At 41.8% G+C, this 19,822-nt stretch overlaps 4 protein-coding genes and 1 long non-coding RNA gene across 8 annotated transcripts in view; 2 read left to right on the top strand and 3 right to left on the bottom strand.

The window, feature by feature from the left end:
- The first annotated feature begins 91 nt into the window (after positions 1–91).
- LOC144642588 (plasma kallikrein-like) lies at positions 92–4,334 on the top strand. The gene is made up of 7 exons (XM_078501577.1): positions 92–229; positions 603–734; positions 918–1,088; positions 1,415–1,546; positions 2,125–2,295; positions 2,688–2,987; positions 3,703–4,334. The coding sequence occupies exons 1-7, from the start codon at positions 118–120 to the stop codon at positions 4,197–4,199; spliced, it is 1,515 nt and encodes a 504-aa protein (XP_078357703.1). The 5' UTR covers positions 92–117; the 3' UTR covers positions 4,200–4,334.
- Positions 4,335–5,505: 1,171 nt separating this feature from the next.
- Positions 5,506–19,822, bottom strand: part of LOC144642581 (plasminogen-like) — a 28,028-nt gene continuing 13,711 nt past the window's right edge. For all 4 annotated transcript variants that reach the window (XM_078501568.1, XM_078501565.1, XM_078501566.1 and 1 more), the window contains 3 exons: positions 9,211–9,390; positions 8,281–8,553; positions 5,506–7,218 (listed from right to left, as the gene is read on the bottom strand). In XM_078501568.1, coding sequence (XP_078357694.1) covers positions 6,701–7,218; positions 8,281–8,553; positions 9,211–9,390 — 971 coding nt within the window. In that variant the 3' untranslated portion in view covers positions 5,506–6,700. The remainder of the gene's footprint in view (positions 7,219–8,280; positions 8,554–9,210; positions 9,391–19,822) is intronic.
- Positions 10,826–12,214, bottom strand: LOC144642640 (uncharacterized). Its single transcript, XR_013568756.1, has 2 exons — positions 12,006–12,214; positions 10,826–11,944 (listed from the first exon to the last, which is right to left on the bottom strand). It is a non-coding gene; the product is annotated as an uncharacterized LOC144642640 (long non-coding RNA).
- LOC144642599 (trypsin-3-like) lies at positions 12,278–19,818 on the bottom strand. Its single transcript, XM_078501600.1, has 5 exons — positions 17,415–19,818; positions 16,098–16,182; positions 15,386–15,553; positions 14,441–14,716; positions 12,278–13,038 (listed from the first exon to the last, which is right to left on the bottom strand). Exons 1-5 carry the CDS (start codon positions 17,493–17,495, stop codon positions 12,545–12,547), a joined length of 1,104 nt encoding a protein of 367 aa, XP_078357726.1. The 5' UTR covers positions 17,496–19,818; the 3' UTR covers positions 12,278–12,544.
- LOC144642574 (uncharacterized) overlaps positions 14,576–19,822 on the top strand; it is a 79,226-nt gene continuing 73,979 nt past the window's right edge. Inside the window, exon 1 of the mRNA XM_078501556.1 lies at positions 14,576–14,701. The gene's annotated coding sequence lies outside the window, so the exon portion shown is untranslated. The remainder of the gene's footprint in view (positions 14,702–19,822) is intronic.

Here is a 19,822-nt window from a genome sequence, read left to right as displayed (position 1 = left end):
GGTAAATGTAATATCACATGACAAATCAGTCGGGGTCTACATGCAACTGCTTGAAAATCGATCCCGTTCGTTTACTCAGGAGAATATTTCATCCGGTTGCGTGTTAAGAAGATCCAAATGATCTCGACATTCGTTTCTCTTGTGGCATTCTTGCATTTGTATCCATTGTGCTTTATTTTTGTAACAGGCCTCGACAGGAACGTACCGTGGCCATCACGGGTCAGCAAAGGTAAATTTGATCTTTCAAATAATTCGAAATTCTTGATATATGTAGCTAGTGATTATGCCCTCTCCCAGACATAATCGAAGGGAAAAAGACACCTTGTTAGATTTTTAAGCATTTCTGTTTTTCAATCGCGAAGCAGATCTGCTCGTTAAATCAAAAAGGTTGACTAGAGAGTCTAGAGACGGAAATCAGAAAACATACCTTCGACTAAGGGAAATACAGATTGTGTGACGGGCCAAAAGAACGTCTGCGAAGGATTTGCGTGGGATAGCTCCAGCGAGATGTACGCGTGAGGGCCTAGGGCGAGGAACGTCATGAAATTTCGCGCCAAATTGAGAGTGCAGGAAGTGAGACCCTGGATCCTTTCCAAATTTAGGTCGGACCAGCCGGGCGACAAATTGCGTGGATCAACACAAATTGTGCTCACCTTGGGCCGATATTGGAGAGTGTGGAAAGAATCCACTCTGGATGTTACCCAACTGTCCACAGAGTTGCAAGCAATGCAAAGGTAAGCCGGTACACAATCATCCAAATTATTGGTTCATACAAGGCTCTCAAACTCATTAATAATTCATCAAGTTTAAATTAAAATTTATGTTTTTGGCCTTGAGTTAAAGCGCATTTAATTTGATAGGCAATCTACGTTTCACGCGATCATACACATTTAAATTTCTTGTCCTTTTCCACGCAGTTGACGGTGGCTGGAGTTCGTGGACTATCGTTTCCAACTGTACCAAGCCTTGTGGCGGTGGATTATTGAGACGAATAAGACTTTGCAACAGGCCCGCGCCACAAAATGGAGGACAAACCTGCCAGGGACCTGGGACCCAACAACTGCTATGTAACACACAATCCTGTCGAAGTGAGTAGATTTGTTGTCCTTGGAAGTGAGTCAGAAATAGCTATCACAATTTTAGGAATAAGTTAGCAAAAAGGTTTTACTAGCCCCTAGGCGTTCTGCAGGAGTCTGCAAGTTATCCTGGACTCTCTCTTCTCGCGCCTGGGTTCAACCCCTATAAAGGGCGCGTGGAAGTCGTGAAGTACCCGTCAGAGCTCCGGAACGAGTTAGATATCGGCGTGTCCTATGTTATAAGTGACGTCATGAAATTTCGCACCAAATGGAGTGAGAGGGAAGGGAATGCTGAGTTCTAGGCTGTACGCGCTTGTTTCTTTTTTCTTTTAATGCAGATCAGTCCAGCCAGCCGTCGATTTGTGTGGATCAACACGACTCATGCTCACCTTGGGCCGATATCGGAGAGTGTGAGAAAAATCCTCGCTGGATGTTACCTAACTGTCCTCGCAGTTGTAAGCAATGCGTAGGTGAGGGTCTTATGAAACAAACAAAATCAATGGTTGGTATAAGTTTAAGGTTTTTAAGGCTTTAAGATCCATGGGTTTAGAGTTACTAGATGACTTACTAATGCCTGCGTTTTACTCCATTTTCTGTACCTGTCGCACAAAGCAGCTTCAAGTATTTCTACTTCCCATAAGCCATCGTGGGTTTTCTCCCAGGCCCAACTACAGCATTTCTGTAATTATAGGGTTTCCCTTACAATTTACAATGCATACTTCTAAGTGAGAAAAAAGTGTCCTACGCAAAAGAGAAATTAAAAACCATTTAGCCACCTGGGCTCCCTGCATGTCACAATGGACTTGTTATATCCCAAAGCTGTTATCTTGGTAGAAACCGATTTTCCTTCTAAATCCACGCCATGTTTGTTTAAGGTTGCACCAGAAAATATATGGGGACGAAAAACGAGTTGGATACACGGTTCCGGGGGCTGGAACTGACCATTAGTCTTTTTTTGGGCAAAGCGCATTTTGGTAGGCAATGTACTTTTAACGAACCGGTCTCACATGATCATACTCAAATACGTTTCATGTTCTTATGCACGCAGTGGACGGTGGCTGGAGTTCTTGGGCTGCTGTTTCCAACTGTACCAAACCTTGTGGCGGTGGATTATTAAGACGAGTTAGACTCTGCAACAGGCCGGTGCCACAAAATGGAGGACAAACCTGCCAGGGACCCGGGACCCAACAACTGCTTTGCAACACACAACCGTGTCGAAGTTAGTATTGAAGTTAGTAGGTTTTGTGACTTTGACAGCATGACAAAGCCTCGATTCTGCAATTTTGTTGAGAAAGAGCATATGTACGCATTACTTTCTTTTTTTTTGCATGAATTCTCGTAACGGAGAACCACGAGCTTCCATTCATCAGTCTGAAACTCCGCCACTGATTAAACAAAAATCAAAATGGCGAGGAAGAAAAAATTGCCGCATTTATTAAGTGAACAACAACCAAGCACGGGAACAAAAACTCAGTTTAAGTCTACAATCTAGGATAATAGATGAGATTGAATGGGCTTTTGACAAAACTTTGTTCGCCCGAATGTGTGAACAGTCATTTGTTTACTTTTGCTCGGCCTGTTGCCATTACATGCTTTTTCTGTATCCATTAGATCCATTGTTACCCACAGTCTGTGGCAAGCGGAACACAAGTTATATTGTTCGAGGAAACATAAGCTCGCCGAGAGCCTGGCCGTGGCAAGCTGGGATCAAGTTCTCCGATGACAACACCATACTCTGTGGGGGATCCTTGATCAATGCGCAGTGGGTATTGTCCGCAGCCCACTGTGTTTACGGGCTCGTTAGAGGGCAGCCGATGGATCATACAGGCTGTGTGGTACCTCGCAAAAGAGTCAAAGTGATATTTGGGGAGTTTGATGCAAGAAATGTTGATGGATACGAGGTCCATAAAAGTACGTATCACATGCACATTATCCTGTAGTAATTTTGTAGGAAGCTATTAACGCAGGATGTTTTACTAAAGGTGTGAGGACGTAGGTTCAGTCATTGACGTGATTTGTTTTACTGTAATTGTTAAGGAATTAAAACACTATTAGAACCACCCTGTATACGGCATAACAAACAGTACCACATGAGAATACTGCTCAATAGCTTTAACTTGAATGTCACGCACTAGGGTTTGATCCACAAACTAAAAGACCCTAAAAGTAAGAACCACCTTGTACAGCATAATAAACAGTATCACATGATAAAAATGCTCAATAGCTTTCATTTGAATGCCACATATTTGGTTTTCATCCACAAACTTGAAGCCACCTTGTACCGGCATAATAAACAGTACCACATGAAAGTACTTCTCAATAGCTCACATTTGAATGGTCACACACTAGGATTTTATCTACAGATTAAAAGTTAGAACCACCTTGTACAGCATAACAAACAGTACCATCGCGGCGGAGGCCGGGAATACCAAGTAAAAGAACTGCTCCGTAGCTTTTATTCGAACGTTCACACAGTGCAAGGTGTCATTCACAGACTCAAAAGCTAGAAGCGCATTACAGACACAATAGGAAAGAAATCAGCCGCGCGTTCAATTTGTTGTATGTAATGTGAATGTTATAAAGTCATCTTTTCGTAAATTAAATTGCACGTGTTTTTATTTTACAGACATTTCCAAGATCTGTATGCATTCAAATTACAACCACGTGACTCTAGACTACGATATGGCACTTCTTCGATTGGAAACAGCCCTTCGAGCATTTAACGACACAATGGCTCCAGTGTGCCTCCCAACTGGTTTGACAAGTTTTCCATCCGGTACTTATTGCTGGGTAACAGGCTTCAGCAAGAAAAGGCGAACAAAACGCGACACTAATCTACTGCGTCAAGCCGAACTTCCGCTTCAACCACTGGCCTACTGCAAACAACAATATCCATTTCACACCGTAACCTCTCGAATGCTCTGCGCTGGGTTTGAAGATGGCGGTCTTGACAGTTGTCAAGGAGATAGCGGTGGACCGCTCGTGTGCCAGGATATTAAAAGCGGGACGTTTATTCAGATGGGCGTGGTCAGTTGGGCAAGCGCGTGTGCGCAACCCGGGCAACCAGGGGTGTATACGAACGTAAAATATTTTGTTCCTTGGATAAACCGAGTAATCAGTTGAGGAGCGGGGTGAAATTTTATTCAGTGTACAGGCTGACTGACTTAAAAAAAACTAAGGTTGCCAGTTGTATCTAGGGCTTTCCACAAGTTGCTCGAGATTTCCCAAAAAGTTGCCTGTAATTTCTCAAAAAGTTGCTCCAAAAATCCAAAAAAGTTGCTTCTGATAATAAAAGTTGCTCGAAAGATTCTCCAAAAAATTTAAAACGCTGCTTCTAATCAAGATAATTTCCCTTTGAGGGTTAGATTTCTAAACAAACAAAAAAAGAATTCTAACATTTTATGCAATTTTACAGCAAAAAAGTATCCTTATAACATATCAAGGGGAAATTTTAAAATGATTGCGTCATGTTTGCTGAGAAATTTTTGTAATGTTTTAATGCAGAATGAGCCGAAAGTTGAAACGTCGTCTTCAGACGTTTCTCGAAAATCTTCGTCAAACTTCGTAAATCTTCGGAAACGTTCGTATGACCTTTGAACAACACTCGGATAATCTTCGGATAATCTTCGGAGATCTTTGGTTTGGAAATTGCTCAAAATGCAACAAGTTGCTCGAGAGGAAAAAAGTTCCTCGAAGGGGAAAAAGTTGCCAAAAAGTTGCCGAGCAACTGGTGGAAAGCCCTGGTTGTATCTGTGCCACTGCTTCAATTAATGTCTCGTTTCTAGACATTCATTAAGATCTTAGGCAGCATTCAGAGAATGACTTGAACAAGTGGCGAAAAATTTGTTGATTACAGCGGAAATAGCCTGCGAGCAGGCTCTCTTATCGGGGGCAACGTGAATATTTAACTCTTCGAGCGAGCGAAGCGAGCCCGCAGGGGACTCGCTTCGCCCACGCACTCGCGCCTTCGGCACTCACGGGATCGCGCCTTCGGCGCTCGGGGAGTTCAATAATAATATATTCACGTTTCCCCCGAATAAAGAGCCTGCTCGCAGGCTACAGCGAAAACTTAACAAACATTGTGCTTTTCTCCATCTTTTAAAAGAAATGACGCGCTTGTTTACAGTGCTAATGCAAACGCTCGAATGATCTGAGTTACGGAGCGTTCGAAAGTTTATGTTGGTATCAACTGCATAAGTACTCATCAGCCTTTATAAACACTCCATTTTCTATTCCTATATAAGCCGCCGTATGTATAGAAATCGAGGTAAAAAATGGGTACGGTTTGTAAAAACTGAAAGGGTTCGCTATACTGCGTTTAAGTCTAATTGTCTAAAATTTCTTGATCTAGTTTGCTCATAGGATTTTATGAGCGATCTGGTTTTGCAGACGGTGTGTTAACAGTGAAGAGAAATGTCCACCATTTTGTTTTTGTAGTGTGCTTTATTAGAGTAATGCTCTTCAGTCTTAAAAATATACATTAAAATACATGCTCCACTATATCTAAAAATAAATGAATAAAAAATTGTATCACACAGTCGATAGGAATTAATTGGTCACCTAGCTATTCTAATTGGGGGATCAAAATCTCGCCTCTTTGAACAATGTCAATATATTGTTACGGCCTGTGTGATGAGAATTAAGCAAACGATCAATTAGGGGACATCTTGATAATCAACATTAAATTCATACTGAATTTCTTTAAAACAGTCACTATTCTACATGTTACTAGTTTGCTGTAAAATTATTTTATTGTAAAATGCGTCATGTCATTTAAAAATAATAAATAATTAAAAAGCCTGCGAACGCAGAAGAATATTGCGGGCATTGTTTCACGGCGTAACACAACAGTCGCAGAAAAAAAAAATTGCCACATGTACATCATGTGGGTCTATTTTTACTACAGGGTTAAAGCTTAGATTAATGTCGCCCGGCAAATCAAGTACACAGAACAAGTTTATTGTCAGGAAATCTGGCGACAGCAAAAGTGAACGGCTTAACTACTTCTTGAATTAAACAGTGATGATGCTAGATCTGTTAATCTCACAAAGATTAGAAACATCAAAGAGAATAGACTCCATCTAGACGCGTAGCAATTCAATCATTGCTAAATGTTACAAATACAAAGGAAAAAAAACCCATGTTATTAAGTGGTTAAACATTACCTAACTAGGCTTTTATAAACTGTGCTCGGCAAATTTGCTTCCCGGAGTTGATAAAGAACAGTGGATGACCTCGTACTCTTAGTCGGACAGCCTCAGCAGTATTCGGAAGGCTTCGGAAATCTTCGTAAGTTACCTCGGAAATTTCCGAAAGTATTCAGTGGCGTAAACAGGTTGCCAGTTGCGACGTTTAACGTTGTCTTATTAAGTCTATGAAACTGACTTGCAACACTTTGGATTGTTGAAAGCTAAGTAGAAGTCCCAGTGACAATTCCTTTTGTGTGAACTACCTATTATTGTCAAAAGCTCTAGTCACAAACTAGTTCTAGTTCAAAGCTCTAGTTTCACTCTAGTTCCAAATATTTGGAAAGCGCTTAAGGTGCATAATGGTCAAAACATTTTCAACGAGCACAATCTATAACAGCCTAGAAAGACCTACACGGAACACGTTGTACATGTAGTTTATGGCTCTGGCTCTTCAGGGTTAATATGACCATTAATCCAATCCAAGAAGTCCTTGATGTCGGTGTAGACCCCAGGCCTCCCCGCCTGAGCACAGCCGACTCCCCAGCTTGTGGCTCCAACGAGGACGTATCTGCCGCGCTCCTTACACACGAAGGGCCCTCCACTGTCTCCCTTGCAGCTGTCAACCTTGCCTTGCTGGTAGCCGGCGCAGATCATTTTGTCAGTGACGACATCCCCGGTGCCCTCGAGGTACTGTTGTTTACAGATCGCGTGATCAATGATTGGCACACGGGCGACCCGGAGTTTTCTGGATACCCAGCCCGATTGGTGCGTTCTCCCCCATCCGGTCACTGAACAGTTTGTCCCCACGGGGAAGTTGCTGGAAGGGGATGGCAGACAGACAGGGCTCATGGTCTCGTTGTACCCAGGCAAAGGGCTTGCTAAGCGCAGGAGAGCAATATCGTTGTTGAAGATACTGTGGTCATAGTCGGGGTGCATACACAATTGAGATACAGCTGAAGGAAATTAACAGATTACCGCATATATTTAAAATGTTATAATAAACCAATCAACAGACTTTCGACTGAGAAACCTGTGGCCCTCGGATTCCCGATCGAATTGGAAGAAAAACCCTCAGAGCAAGGACGAGAACCAACAACAAACTCAACCCACATCTGACGCGAATCCGGGAATCGAACCCGGGCCACATTGGTGGGAAGCGGTCGCTCTCACCACTGCGCTATCCCTACTCCCCCTCTTTTCAACAAATTGTTTAAACAATGTTACACTCCCGGGCCAAAATGTAATATCCCTAAGAAGGGGGAACACAAATGTAAACTTCGAAAGATTTAAACGGGAGCTGAACGTAAAGGGGAAGGGGGCGGCAGTGGGTTGATTAGAAAGCCCTTTATCTCGCCCGCTCTGGGCTTACTCGCGCTTGCTCGGTCGAACTAAGGGCTAGAACTAAAAAAAAAACATTTGTCAACAGAATCAGAAGTTTGAATCGTAGCCAGGATGAAACGTATTGAGTCAAAACTTTACGAATAGTCAGGTGCGGACCCTTCCCACACTTTCCCGATCCCAGGGCAATACATCACTATTTTCAACAAAAAGTTTTAGCAGTGTCGTTTTTATAGTTAGTGCAAGTTAGCATTTTTAGCTTTGTCAGTTTTCACGTTCCTCCATTTAGGCAACCCCCCCCCCGCCACCCCGTTAAATCTCGAATGTTATTCTTTATCCCCGGGACGGGAAGAGACTCCCATATGACAGGGGTATGGATGCTCGTCGAAAATTTGAAAAGAACCCCTAAAAGAGACCAATCTGGGCGTGGCTCAAGCTTTTTTTGACTCCTTAAAAACCAAACAAACTAAGAATAGAATTGATATTTGTATATTTCTTCATGTGCAACCCTAAACGAGACCTTGACGGCTAAAGTTATTAGCGTTTTGTCCGAAACACCCTAAGTGAGACCAGAAATCCGAAATTTTCACCCCTAGGCGAGACGACGGGAGTACCCCGCGGGTCTTTATCCTTATTTGCTTTATATGTGACTATTAGCTTCTCAAATCTCAACTCACTTTTATGAACCTCATGCCCATCAACATTGTCCCTATCAAACTCTCCAAGTACAACCCTCAATCCCGGACTCGGTGGTGCGCAGCCTTGTCTGCTGGGATTGTTACGGATAATACAATGGGCAGCGGTTAACACCCACTCATGGTTGATCAGTGATCCTCCGCAGAAGATGAAATCGTCATCCTGTGCCTGGAGCCCAATCTGCCACGGCCAGTCTCGATTGGATGCGACCTCGCCTCCTACAATGCGACCCTTTTTAGGGCGACCACAGATTTCTGTTCAAAAAGAATTTAAAGAATCGTTAGCGTCATGCAAACGAAGCGACGTGTACGATGTTTGGTAGTTTATTTATTTTAGTTTTGTGGTATATCAAGACAATACAGTCAACTCTCTCTAAAACGGACACCTTCGGGACCGTCACCAACTGTCCGTCTTAGAAAGGTGTCCGTCTTATAAAGAGTTAGTTTAGTTACAGTAAAATGACTGAAAAACGGCAGAGACGGAACCAACACCAGCCTTTCTTATGGAGGTGTCCGTTAGTGAGAGAGGTGTCTGTAGTCCCTTTGAGGACCTACTATTTTTTTTAATTTAAATTAGAGACCTAATTCTTGAATATTTAAACTTTTGGGTACTTGGTACACTATCAACATCTACACACCAGCAACCAGCCCCACCCTCCCCTCCTCACTCCTATTATAACTCTTTTGTCACGTCACGACACGACACGAAATGTCCAATTAGCTTTAGAGGGACTACAAAACTCGTGCACTTCTATCTCTATTTCAGAATATTTCAAATATTCCACGATGTCGTAAGCGTCTTTCGCTACCCTTAGTTCGATCGTCACGCAACGCTCCGAAAAAGCGTCCCGTGACGAACCAATAACAAGATACAAGCAGAAACTACGATGCAGTACGTTTTTCGCCTCTTACCAGTAGGGCACTTATCTTTCAGCGAGCATGGACGCGTTTCTTGATCATTTCCAACACAAGGTCTACCGTCATTCTGAGGAGGAGGGTTGTCGCAGTTCCGATTTCTTGTTTCGACTCCGATACCACAGGTTTTAGAGCAGGGAGTCCACTCGCTCCAGGAACCCCACTGACCATCAATCACTGGGGACGAATCCAGTAATATAACTGTTAGGCTGTGCGAGCTATTACTAACTCAGACTATCGAGAACATTCTGCCCCCTTATTTGCTAAACTGTCCACCTTAGATTCTTCCAAGTCAATGCATGATGCTAAATTTATGTTTTACTATCATCCAATTATTGCCCCCGGTTTCTCAATTTGTTTTCTACTAGTAGTCAATACACAGTTATGACACAAGAATCCAGTGTAACTTATCGCCACATCACTGTCGTACAAATCTAAAGCAGTTTACAATATTTTCCAGGGTCCTAATTTGGATTCTCTACCAGATCGATCACTGGTTCGAGTAGCTTCTCTTCTTTTAAGAAAAAATGATTAAATTTCTAATAAAATGAGTCTGAAATTGGCCTAGCTGCACATTCACAGCGAAATTACAAACTTATTGCGCCCGGGTGGCCTCCCCCATAAGCCTTGTGGTTTCTTGGAGTCTCCTCGCCCTATCTTTTTAAGTTAATTTGTATGTTTAATTCTGAAGTGGCAAATAAATGAAGATGATGATGATGTTTGTATTTCAAGGAAAACATGGCTTCTCGGGAAGGCCATCGTGTCTTATTCAAAGTAACCTCAATTTGCTTACACTGATTTCTTTGATTTTTGGCATGAGAGGAGGCTCCGCCCGGAAGGGCTGCCTTCCTTCAGGTTGGATGTATATAAGAGGGTAAGGGTCTCCGTGTTGGGGTTAAGAAAAAAAAAAGATACGAAAATATGTCGTTTAGGTATTTACAGGACCTTTCATAATATTTACACCGTCCTAACTGTTGGTTCATCTGAGTATTTTAATGGGTTATTTATTTGAAAAGTTTAAAGATCGATAGTATATCACAGGGTAAGGGTTTGCACCTCGGCGCTGTGCTTCCCCGCATACATTATTTTATTTTTGAGTACCCATACCCCACACCCGGGGTGGCAAGTCTACGATAGGAATCGTTTGGGTTAATTAAACCTTCATTCTGTGGTTGTCGCGTACCACACGAAAACTGCTGTAGGATTTTAAACCTACGACAATCATAGCGTCAGACCATGTCTCATGATGAACGTCGTATGCGATTTTACCATGGCGTAAGCACTGCGTGTTACAAAGGTCTCGTGCGACAGTAGTACTGTACAAATCTGCCCGATCTAGGGCCAGGTGTATCTGGCATTTTGAGCATCGAATAACCATATTTTTATATTTATTACATGTTTTTTAGTTTTAGGCGGAAAAAGTCGTCGCCTTTATATTTACAGGCAGAGAGGCGTCACCCAACAGGACATTCGGCGAAGGGGAGGGTGGGTCGCTTTTTACCCCAAACCATACAAGACAACCACACAATTTTGCTAATATTTTTTGTTTACCTTTTTACAACACACGTAAATTAACTTTGGTTCAAAGCAGATTCAAGAAAAGACATTGCTATTCAGGTTTGTACTTATTTAATTAAATTGAATATGTTAAAAAGGCAATAATTTAATTACAAAAACATAAAACACTTGCTCTTTTCGCATATTTTGAAAAATTAAGGCGACATTTTTCAGGTTCGTAGTCAACAATCCGCCTTAACATCAACCTTTCCAAGTCGTATCCATCCATGTTTCTTTTCATTAGATTTTTTCCTTCATTTCTTCTACTGTCATATAATGAGTTACTTATGTCAGCGATCAGCCGAACGTCTGAAAGCGTTTTATCCATGCAAAGTCGTAGCAACGGGTCACTAGACACTATTTGTATAGGCTACACAAGTGAATAGTCCTTTAACCGCGCGCTAATTGGTTTACGCGGAGGCGATTAGCAAAGTGCTATTCACCTCCACTTCGGTGAATAGTTAACTATTGTTCATTTTCTTACATAGCGCGCAGGCTCGACGCATGGCGTGGCGTGACATTGCGACATAAATTACTCGCGGATGCGCCGGCATAAACAATTAGCGCGAACGTCCTTAAGATTCATTCAAGGATCCAGAAACATGAGCGCAAACAGAGCAAGGATTGTATTCTTTACGTTGTTTACAAGGTTACATTCACTATCAAATATCACAATAACTTTAATAACAAAATAACACGCTTAACGTCTCAATAACTTAACGTCAACGTCTACATATTATTCCTGCTTGGCCTATCCTCCATAAACATCGGCCTACTGTCCACATCAGGCAAGATGTCTTTGAAACCAAAGGAGGCCAAATTCTAGCTTCAATGTTCGTACGACACTATATTCACTTCCAGTAGGGAAAAAAACAGCTAATTCTTAAGCTTAATCTAGACTTCAACCCTTATGCCATTATGCCAACATACAAAATCTCCTTACAAGTCTCCTTGCATATGAGCATTGCTATTTGGGAGATGATGATCGCGAAGAGTGGTTTGGCCGAGAAAACTGAAAAGTCTGTAATAAAGTAAGATCAATAAAGTAAGATGTTAATGATCCTTTTCCTATTTTCTCATAATTTACATGTCTGTTTTTGTATTGACATGTCGAAGAGAGATTAGGGCCTGTTTACAAGCAGGTAGGGTTACCCTAGCAGGAGGGTTACCCTAGCTGAGCGCTAGGGTTACCCTAGCGCTCCCACATTTCTTCTTTTTTTCATCGACGTGTTTACAAGGCAGCTAGGGTTACCCTAGCGCCAGGGTTACCCTAGCGCCTTGTAAACGCTCTGCTAGGGATAACTCGCCTACCCGGGACAACTTTATTTTGGCTCCAAGAAGCTAAATATGTTTAAAAATACCGACAAAAACAGCGAATTGTGACCAAGAAACATCGTGTTCATTCACAATTTGCCGTATGGAACGGAATTATTTTCGAAAAACAGCTTCTTACGACAAAATTTTACAAGGTTAACTGAAGCGTAACCGGTGTAATGACCCGGGTAGTAGGGTACCCTACCTGCGATTTTTGCTTGTAAACCCGGGCTATCTTCTAACCCTCTTGATAGGGTAACCCTAGCACTAGGGTTACCCTACCTGCTTGTAAACGGGCCCTTAATCACTTTGAAGCTTTTTTAAAGGTTGAAGTCAGTGTCAACAAAACGCTACTGCAATTTCGATCCTTCTAAACTACGTGGCACGTTTAGGATATTACAACTTGGTTCAATGACCCTAGGGAGGATGCCATTTTAGGAGGGGGTTATTCGCAATCCCTCTAACCGAGCCTCATAGACATATCAATCCAGGAAAGGAAGTAATCGATGTTTGCGTACACCCCAGGTTGATTCCTCTTGGCGCATCCGTGACCCCAGCTTACGGCCCCAGCCAATCGGAACGTTCCATTTTCAAGACAAGCCAGAGGTCCTCCACTGTCACCTTGGCAACTGTCAATCCGACCCTGCTCGTAGCCGGCACACAGCATGCGCGATGTGATGCGGCTGCCTTGGTACATCTTTGCGCACTTGCCATGCTCGATTATTGGGACCTGGGCCACACGTAGCCTATCTGATACTGGCCCTGACTCCCGTATGTGACCCCATCCCGTCACAAAGCACCGCGTGCCGGGGCGATAATTGCGTGCGGAGTCCGGCAGACATATGGGACTTATAGCATCGCTGTAGTTGACTGCTTTGCTCAGGTGTAGCAGGGCTATATCGTAATCCATAGTTCGTTCGTTGTAGCTTTGATGCATACAAATTTTGGAAACATCTAAAAGGAATTAAAAAAATATATTCACGTTTTTAATTACAGAAACTAGTGGGCGCCGCTTCGCAGTTTGAAGGTATTTTGCAGTTCAAATTTGTATTTACATCAAAGTAAAATGAACCTGATGGTTTCACTGAGATGGGGCGGGGGTGGGGATTAATAATTCAACAAAGACAAGATTTTTGTTCTTGAAAGACAATTGATGGGTTAAAATCAGTTAGAACCTGCCCGATCTAGGGTGTATCTGGGACTTTGAGCAAAGAATGATCATTTCATTTTTATTTTAAATCGATTGTTTTTGGTTGTAGGCGGAAAGAATCGACTTTATATTTACAGTCAGATAGGCGTCACCCAACAGGACAATTGGGGGAGGGGAGGGTGTATTTACATCAAAGTAAAATGAACCTGATGGTTTCACTAAGATGGGGCGGGGGTGAGGGGCAGGAGCGGGGGGATTAATAATTTAACAAAGACAAGATTTTTGTTCTTGAAAGACAATTGATGGGTTAAAATCATTTAGAAAATGCTTCCCCCTGGATTGACCGAAAGCCATGTTTGAAAAACTAACTGTTTTCTAAGTAGTAGATAAAATATGAGCGGGAGATGTATGGGCGTTTACAATGGCGAGCCGATAGGCGAGCCATTGTAAACGCCCATACAGATCGGACGCGAATATTTTATTCTACTTGTGAAATGAAAACAATAAATTGAATGCAAAGTATTATTATGCGAATCAGTAGAGATCTGTATCAAAAGTTAATGAATACTAATAAGCTGAGCAGGAGTTTGTATCAAAAGTTAATTCTATTGATTGATTTGTATGGGGGTTTACAGCTGTGTACATGTGATCTGAATACTGTGCTGGGATTGGTTTGCGCCCTCATGAATTATTAATGAATTTTACAAGGACGATTAAAGTCTCGTTTTCACTAGCGACGCAAGCACAAGCGCAATCAAAAGCGCAAGGATAAACAGCTCTTATTTCACCGCGAAAACGGAAAAGCACAAGTGCATTGCATTTTGATGTTTGTGCTTATGTTTGCGGCAAGCACAAGCACAAGGGTCAAAAATTTTCCTTTTATCGTGCTTGCGCTTGTGCTTGCGTCGCTAGTGAAATGAGGTTTAAAGGTGCGTTTGCTAGCATAACTACTAAACACACACACTGTTGGAGTGTAATAACTATTGTTTAATTAATTGTGTTTTAAAATAAAAAAGGGTTAAATACTGTTGACAATAGTTAAAGCAAGAGGTACATATGCCCAAGGCCGCATTTAGTTTTACACCGTTTAAAACTTCGTTAGAATTTGAAGCATTCTCTTTATGTCACTTGTACAATAAGTACATTTTGCAAGTAACTGTAAATGACTGATCAAGAGATTCTAAAATTGTCGTTAATTTAACTCACCCCTGTATATCTCGTGTCCTTCACGTTTCTTCAAATCCGATTCCCCTAAGACGACCTTAAATCGCCGTCTGGGGTCTGGGTCGACGCAACTGGATTCCCGGCTAGTAAAATCCGCAATACAATGTGCAGCGGTTATCACCCACTCTTGGTTGATTAAGGACCCGCCGCAGAAGATTCCACCATCGTGAGGCGACTGGAGCCCAACTTGCCACGGCCACTTTTGAATGGAGGTGACCTTGCCACCAACGATACGGCTTGAGGGTAAGTTAGTTTTGCCTTGTAATAGAAGGAAGAAAAACCATGTGAGTCATAATGTAACTGCCGTCAAACCTGTATAATACTGTACTAAATAACCACCCTCTATTAAGCGGTCAGTTCTAAAAGTGCCAAAAATTACTCCCCTTGTTTACTGTAAATATGACCTCTATTGAGCGATCATCTCTAGAAGCATTCTCGCCCCCATAGCCCTTTTCGTTTCCCTTAGCCGGCGGGGCGTTGGCACGAGAAACGAAGGGCTCTGGGGACATAATTGAATTCCTTCGAATTTTTCTGATTGGCTGTTCCAAACAAAAAAAATCTCGAACGGAAGTTAAAAACTCCATAACTCTCTCACGTAGTATATAGAAGCATACATGAAGACCGGAAGTCCTACAATCTAGGACTGGAAATCCTGTGTCTCCAGAGTCCTTTGTTTCTCGTGCCAAGGCCGAGACGAAGGTCAAACGAAAAGGCCTATGGGGACGAGAATGCGCTATAAACTACCCTTGCCGAGTTAAAGCAAGCGTTTTGTAAAATGCTTCCTATTTCTCGGTACCAGCCACCTTGGGGTTCCGCTTCACGCCCATTTTCTCCGTCTCCGTATACTGCCCCACCCTGATCGATCCTTGAGCTCCCACCCCATGACCCCCTCGCATCGCCCGTACCATTTGAATTAACGGCCCTTACCAGTACTACACTGTTCTGTCTGGACTCCATACCCCTCGCACGGCCTTCCACCGTGCTCAGGCGGTGGATCGATGCAGTATCGTAACCTCGTTCTTTTCCCAACACCTCCGCAGTCTTTGACACAGTTGCTCCACTGGCCCCAAGGGCCCCAGTTACCATGTACAACTTCTGCAATCAGAGATTTCGTGTTAGAAATACAGTAAAAACCCGCGAGTAAGAACCTACATTTTAGAACCTGTAAGGCTAAAATTTGCAAATTAGAACCCCTTTGTATTAGAACCTTTTTAGCCTAAAATTTAGAAACAAGTTCTAATTTTCTAAAATTGATTAAAAATGTTTACTTTTGGGAAAATAAGTTTGGACAAGGCTGATTACTGTACATTTATAGAATGTCATGTTCTGGATGAGTAGTGCTTCATTTTTTACATAAACACTTATGTGGTATGCAAATTTTATACAAAGAATAGGCCGAATACCACTAAACGTTCTATTTGCAACAATGTAAAGTTTCCTCTAGAAAATAACTAGAACCTAAATAGCCTAAATTTGTGTTAACTACCATTTATGTTAGAACCTGTTTAGGCTAACCTGGAAAAAATAGATTCTTACTCGCGGGTTTTTACTGTATAAAGATGCAATTTATGAGAAGAATTGTAAAGGAATGCAATTATGTAAAGACTTAGATTAGGGTGTAAAAGAGACTTGTCATTACCACCCTCTCCGGAGAAACCATAGTCTTCATCATCACTGGTACGATTATAAACTGGTTCATCACGACCGTATCCAGTCCAAATCGTCTGAAAACAGGACAAACCAGTATTTATTACATAGACAAATTCAAGATAAGGTTGGATGTTGCAGTGCGTCTGAGGTTGTGAAAAGAACGAACAAATTTCAACAAGGAAAAAAAGAGAACGAATAACCCTTATTTGTGCTGTTTACAAACTGCGGATTTGTCGCAGAGTTCCAGGGGCATATGCAATATTTCTTTCATCGTTTTATTAGATAACAATTATAATTCCGCGCCCACTTTCACAATTAGTGACCACAATGATAAATGACTCGGTTCAACAGGTAATTACCGCATTAGTTGATAAGTGGATTATTAAAGTCACCAATTGCACTTTTTACTTATTGCCGATGCGCAATGACTAACTAATAAGTTCTTATATTAAAAGTCTTTTCACGTTATTTTTAAATCCCCAGAAAATTTTTTCTTCTCCCTCTTTTTTTTTTTTTTTTTCCCCCGAAAGCTGCGCCCTAAAAAAAAAAACAATTAAAAAAAATGGTGAGAACATTTTGATAAGTTGTTATTCTCGTTTCGACTATGTTATTTTTAAACAGAAATTTGCGGTCAGAAAATTGCACTTCCAACAGCTACGTCGCGTAGCAGGGTGTCACTCAGTCACTCAATTCTCCTTCTGATTTTTGCACATTTCTATAAATGTATCTTTTGAGAATTTAGTAGCGCATTATAACAAGGATTGTATGAAATGGTTTGGCAACATGCCACAGCTGACTACAGGGCAAAAAAAATGCTGAAGAAAATCTGGATTCTTTGACTCTTTGTTTCTTTTTCATGCTGGGGAATTTCACAGTAAGCAGGCGACAAAAACAAGTTGGAAGTGTGGAATTTAACAGCATGCCAGACAAACGGGAACCTAACTATTGTGTAAAACATTTAAGGTGTGAATCAGGGATTGTAACTTGGCAGATCTACAAAGCTTTTTTTCTAAGACTTTGCGAGCACGTTCGTATTTAAAGTATTCATTAAAAGCAATCATAGTTTTTAACCTACAGTCAATAAGATAAACGCTAGAGTTTTACATCACGTTTGGCAAGTTTTTTTCTGATTTGGAATCTTCATGTAAACTATGCAGTATAAACCAGCTTAAAAACTACTTGAATGACGGCATCAGGAGATTACAGAAGAACATTCTTGCTAACCATGTAGGCGAGAATAACTGTGTTTTGAAAACATTGCTAATCTTACTTAGAATGTTATAAAAGAAAACAGAATTAGACTTACCCGTGTAGCGGTGCATCCGTTTTGCATAAAAAGGACAGCACTCAAAATAGCGATGATAGAGACCTTGAAAACAATCGTCATCTTGATATTTTTCTCTGAAGGCGCACGAACTGCGTAGGCTTCTGTCAAATACGAAAATGGATCGACTTCAATGATATCACCGCCAACCGCAGAACGTGCTCAAGCAACGTCGAAGTATGCGGCTAGGTTACTTTCAAGTCCCTCCGCGTGTTTTTATAACCCAGCCGGTCACGTTGTGAGATGAGACGGCGCTGACGGAATGAAATTGAAACGTCAAACTTCATACGATGCCAGAAAAGATGAAATCTGTTGGACGCCAACAACAGGATGCGAAAATGGAATTTAATTAGCTTTTCCAGAAAGATCCAAAAATAAACCAGTTCTATCGGTTTGGAACCATTTACATGCGTGGATCTAAAATCGAAGATCGGAGAATTCTGTTCTGAAAGGTATTTGATTGTGGGATATTTTCGCTTTTTCGAAAAGCTTTTTGATGACAAGATAATCGTGTTAGCCTTTGTCTCTACGCGTGGGTCAAGCTGCGTGAGTTGAGCATTCTATTCACCTCAGGAAACGCAGTCAAGTCGCAGCCAGAAGAACAGAGATGGAAATATTTCAAAAACGACGCAACGTGCGAACAAGGGGTTTGTGAAAAATTTCAAAGTTACCATGAAGTTACGCGTTTGCGAACTCGGTGGCTAGCTAGTTGTAGAAACGTTTCAAGCCGAAATTCGAAAATGTAAATGGCGGAGCCGAAAAAACCCGGGAAAAACCTTGAATATGCCACTTGGAGAGATGACTTATTTCTGATAATTACGTAATGGTATCAGGGTTAATTAAAAGTCGGAAAAATCTTGGAATTCTTGATGGTAAAATACCGTCACATATCATTATCCCGCAGCGATAATGTTGGAATTTAGGACAAATTTAGGACAAGTGTCGATTTTTCTATTTGGCAAAACATGTGATATTGACCACCGAGAAAGGAATTGATAAAAAATAAACGTGACCAAGGCAATTCTTGTAGGGGATACCGTAAAATTCCGGTTATAAGGCCCCCCGCTTATATTATAAAGCCCCCCGGTTTTAGGCCCATCTACCTGGAAACAAAGAAAAAAATACATCCAATTATAAGCCCCGGACATAAGCCCCCATTGCCGGATGACAGTACTGAACAGGGCTAAATCATGATGTTGCTTTACTATGCGTTTTTAACTTAAAAACGTATTTCGATCAACACTGACGTGTCTTCTTTTGAAACCTTTTATTCCACTTTTAAGCCCTCCCAGATATAAGCCCCTCCGCTTATAAGCCCACCCAAAACCCCTTGTTGAAGTTGTATAAGCCCAGGGCTTTACGCTACATCGTTTGCTGATTTTTATTTCGTGTTGACAGGAACCCGTCAACGCTCAAACAAAATAATTAGATTCAAATACATCAAGTAATTAATTAATTAACTCAGGAACGGACCATTAAAAATAAACGGAGCGGAGGAGTGACTTTTTCTTATAAAATATTCCTGCAGGGAAAACTAATCTAAAAAAACAATGCAGGTGGTGTGCCTAAAAACGTTCGTGCGGCGGAAGGAAAAAATCCTACAGACAAGTAGGCCTTGAAAAAATCCCCCTCCCCCGCTGAGGTTATTTCTCCGTAAAATATGAAAAAACTTGATTAAGCGCCAGCAAGAATTCTCCTCATATCTTAAATGCTCTTCTCTCGCCTCTCAATTTTTTCCCACATTTAGATTTTTTCGTGCTATAGAAACGCTTATAGCAGTCAACAAAAAGAGCGCTATATCTACCGATCAAATCGAAACTTCATCACCCCCCCACCCCCCCCCCCCCCCCTTCCTCCCGGCACACTCTAGACATTAGACTCCTCAATGTATCCAGCATTCTCGTCCCCATAGCCCTTTCGTTTCTCTTAGCCGGCTGAGCCTTGGCACGAGAAAACGAAGGGCTCTGGGGACAGAGAATTTCCAGTCCTAGATTCTAGGACTTCCGGTCTTCATGTATGCAGTCATGACGTTTCAAAGGAATGTATGAGAGAGTCGTTATGTTCATTGGGGTGGGGAATTTTAACCATAAGGGAGGAGTTGAGGGAGATTTTAATCAAATTGCCTCGATGAACATAAATAAATTAACATAAATCATACACCGAAAAGAAATAAATTTCTGTTCTGCTGGTCAATTTTCTCCCATTTATATCCAGGCGGTACGGGAATTTGATCGCTAAATGAGACGTTTATGTGGGCCTTTTGAACAATATGTTTTCTGCCGGGTGATGTAAATTTGAATAAATCCCCGGGGGTTGCCGGGGTGATAAGTGGGGAGTGGGAGGGGGGGGGGGGTGTCATCCCTGTCGAATACCACGGCCTAATTTCAATC

Source organism: Oculina patagonica, chromosome 2 (genome assembly GCF_052425735.1).
Source record: "Oculina patagonica isolate OP01 chromosome 2, crgOcupat, whole genome shotgun sequence".
NCBI classification, from domain to species: domain Eukaryota; kingdom Metazoa; phylum Cnidaria; class Anthozoa; order Scleractinia; family Oculinidae; genus Oculina; species Oculina patagonica.
This window is presented reverse-complemented; position numbering and strand designations above follow the sequence as displayed.

What these genes read in the sequence shown, in the direction of transcription:
- LOC144642599 (XM_078501600.1), bottom strand. Translation starts at nt 17,495, where the DNA reads ATGACGATTGTTTTCAAGGTCTCTATCATCGCTATTTTGAGTGCTGTC. An exon ending in ACGGATGCACCGCTACACGG is followed by an intron (nt 16,183 to 17,414) that starts GTAAGTCTAATT and finishes TCCTGTTTTCAG; the next exon opens with ACGATTTGGACTGGATACGG. An exon ending in TGGTTTCTCCGGAGAGGGTG is followed by an intron (nt 15,554 to 16,097) that starts GTAATGACAAGT and finishes CTCTGATTGCAG; the next exon opens with AAGTTGTACATGGTAACTGG.
- LOC144642588 (XM_078501577.1), top strand. Translation starts at nt 118, where the DNA reads ATGATCTCGACATTCGTTTCTCTTGTGGCATTCTTGCATTTGTATCCA. An exon ending in CAGTTGTAAGCAATGCGTAG is followed by an intron (nt 1,547 to 2,124) that starts GTGAGGGTCTTA and finishes TTATGCACGCAG; the next exon opens with TGGACGGTGGCTGGAGTTCT. An exon ending in TGGATACGAGGTCCATAAAA is followed by an intron (nt 2,988 to 3,702) that starts GTACGTATCACA and finishes TTTATTTTACAG; the next exon opens with ACATTTCCAAGATCTGTATG.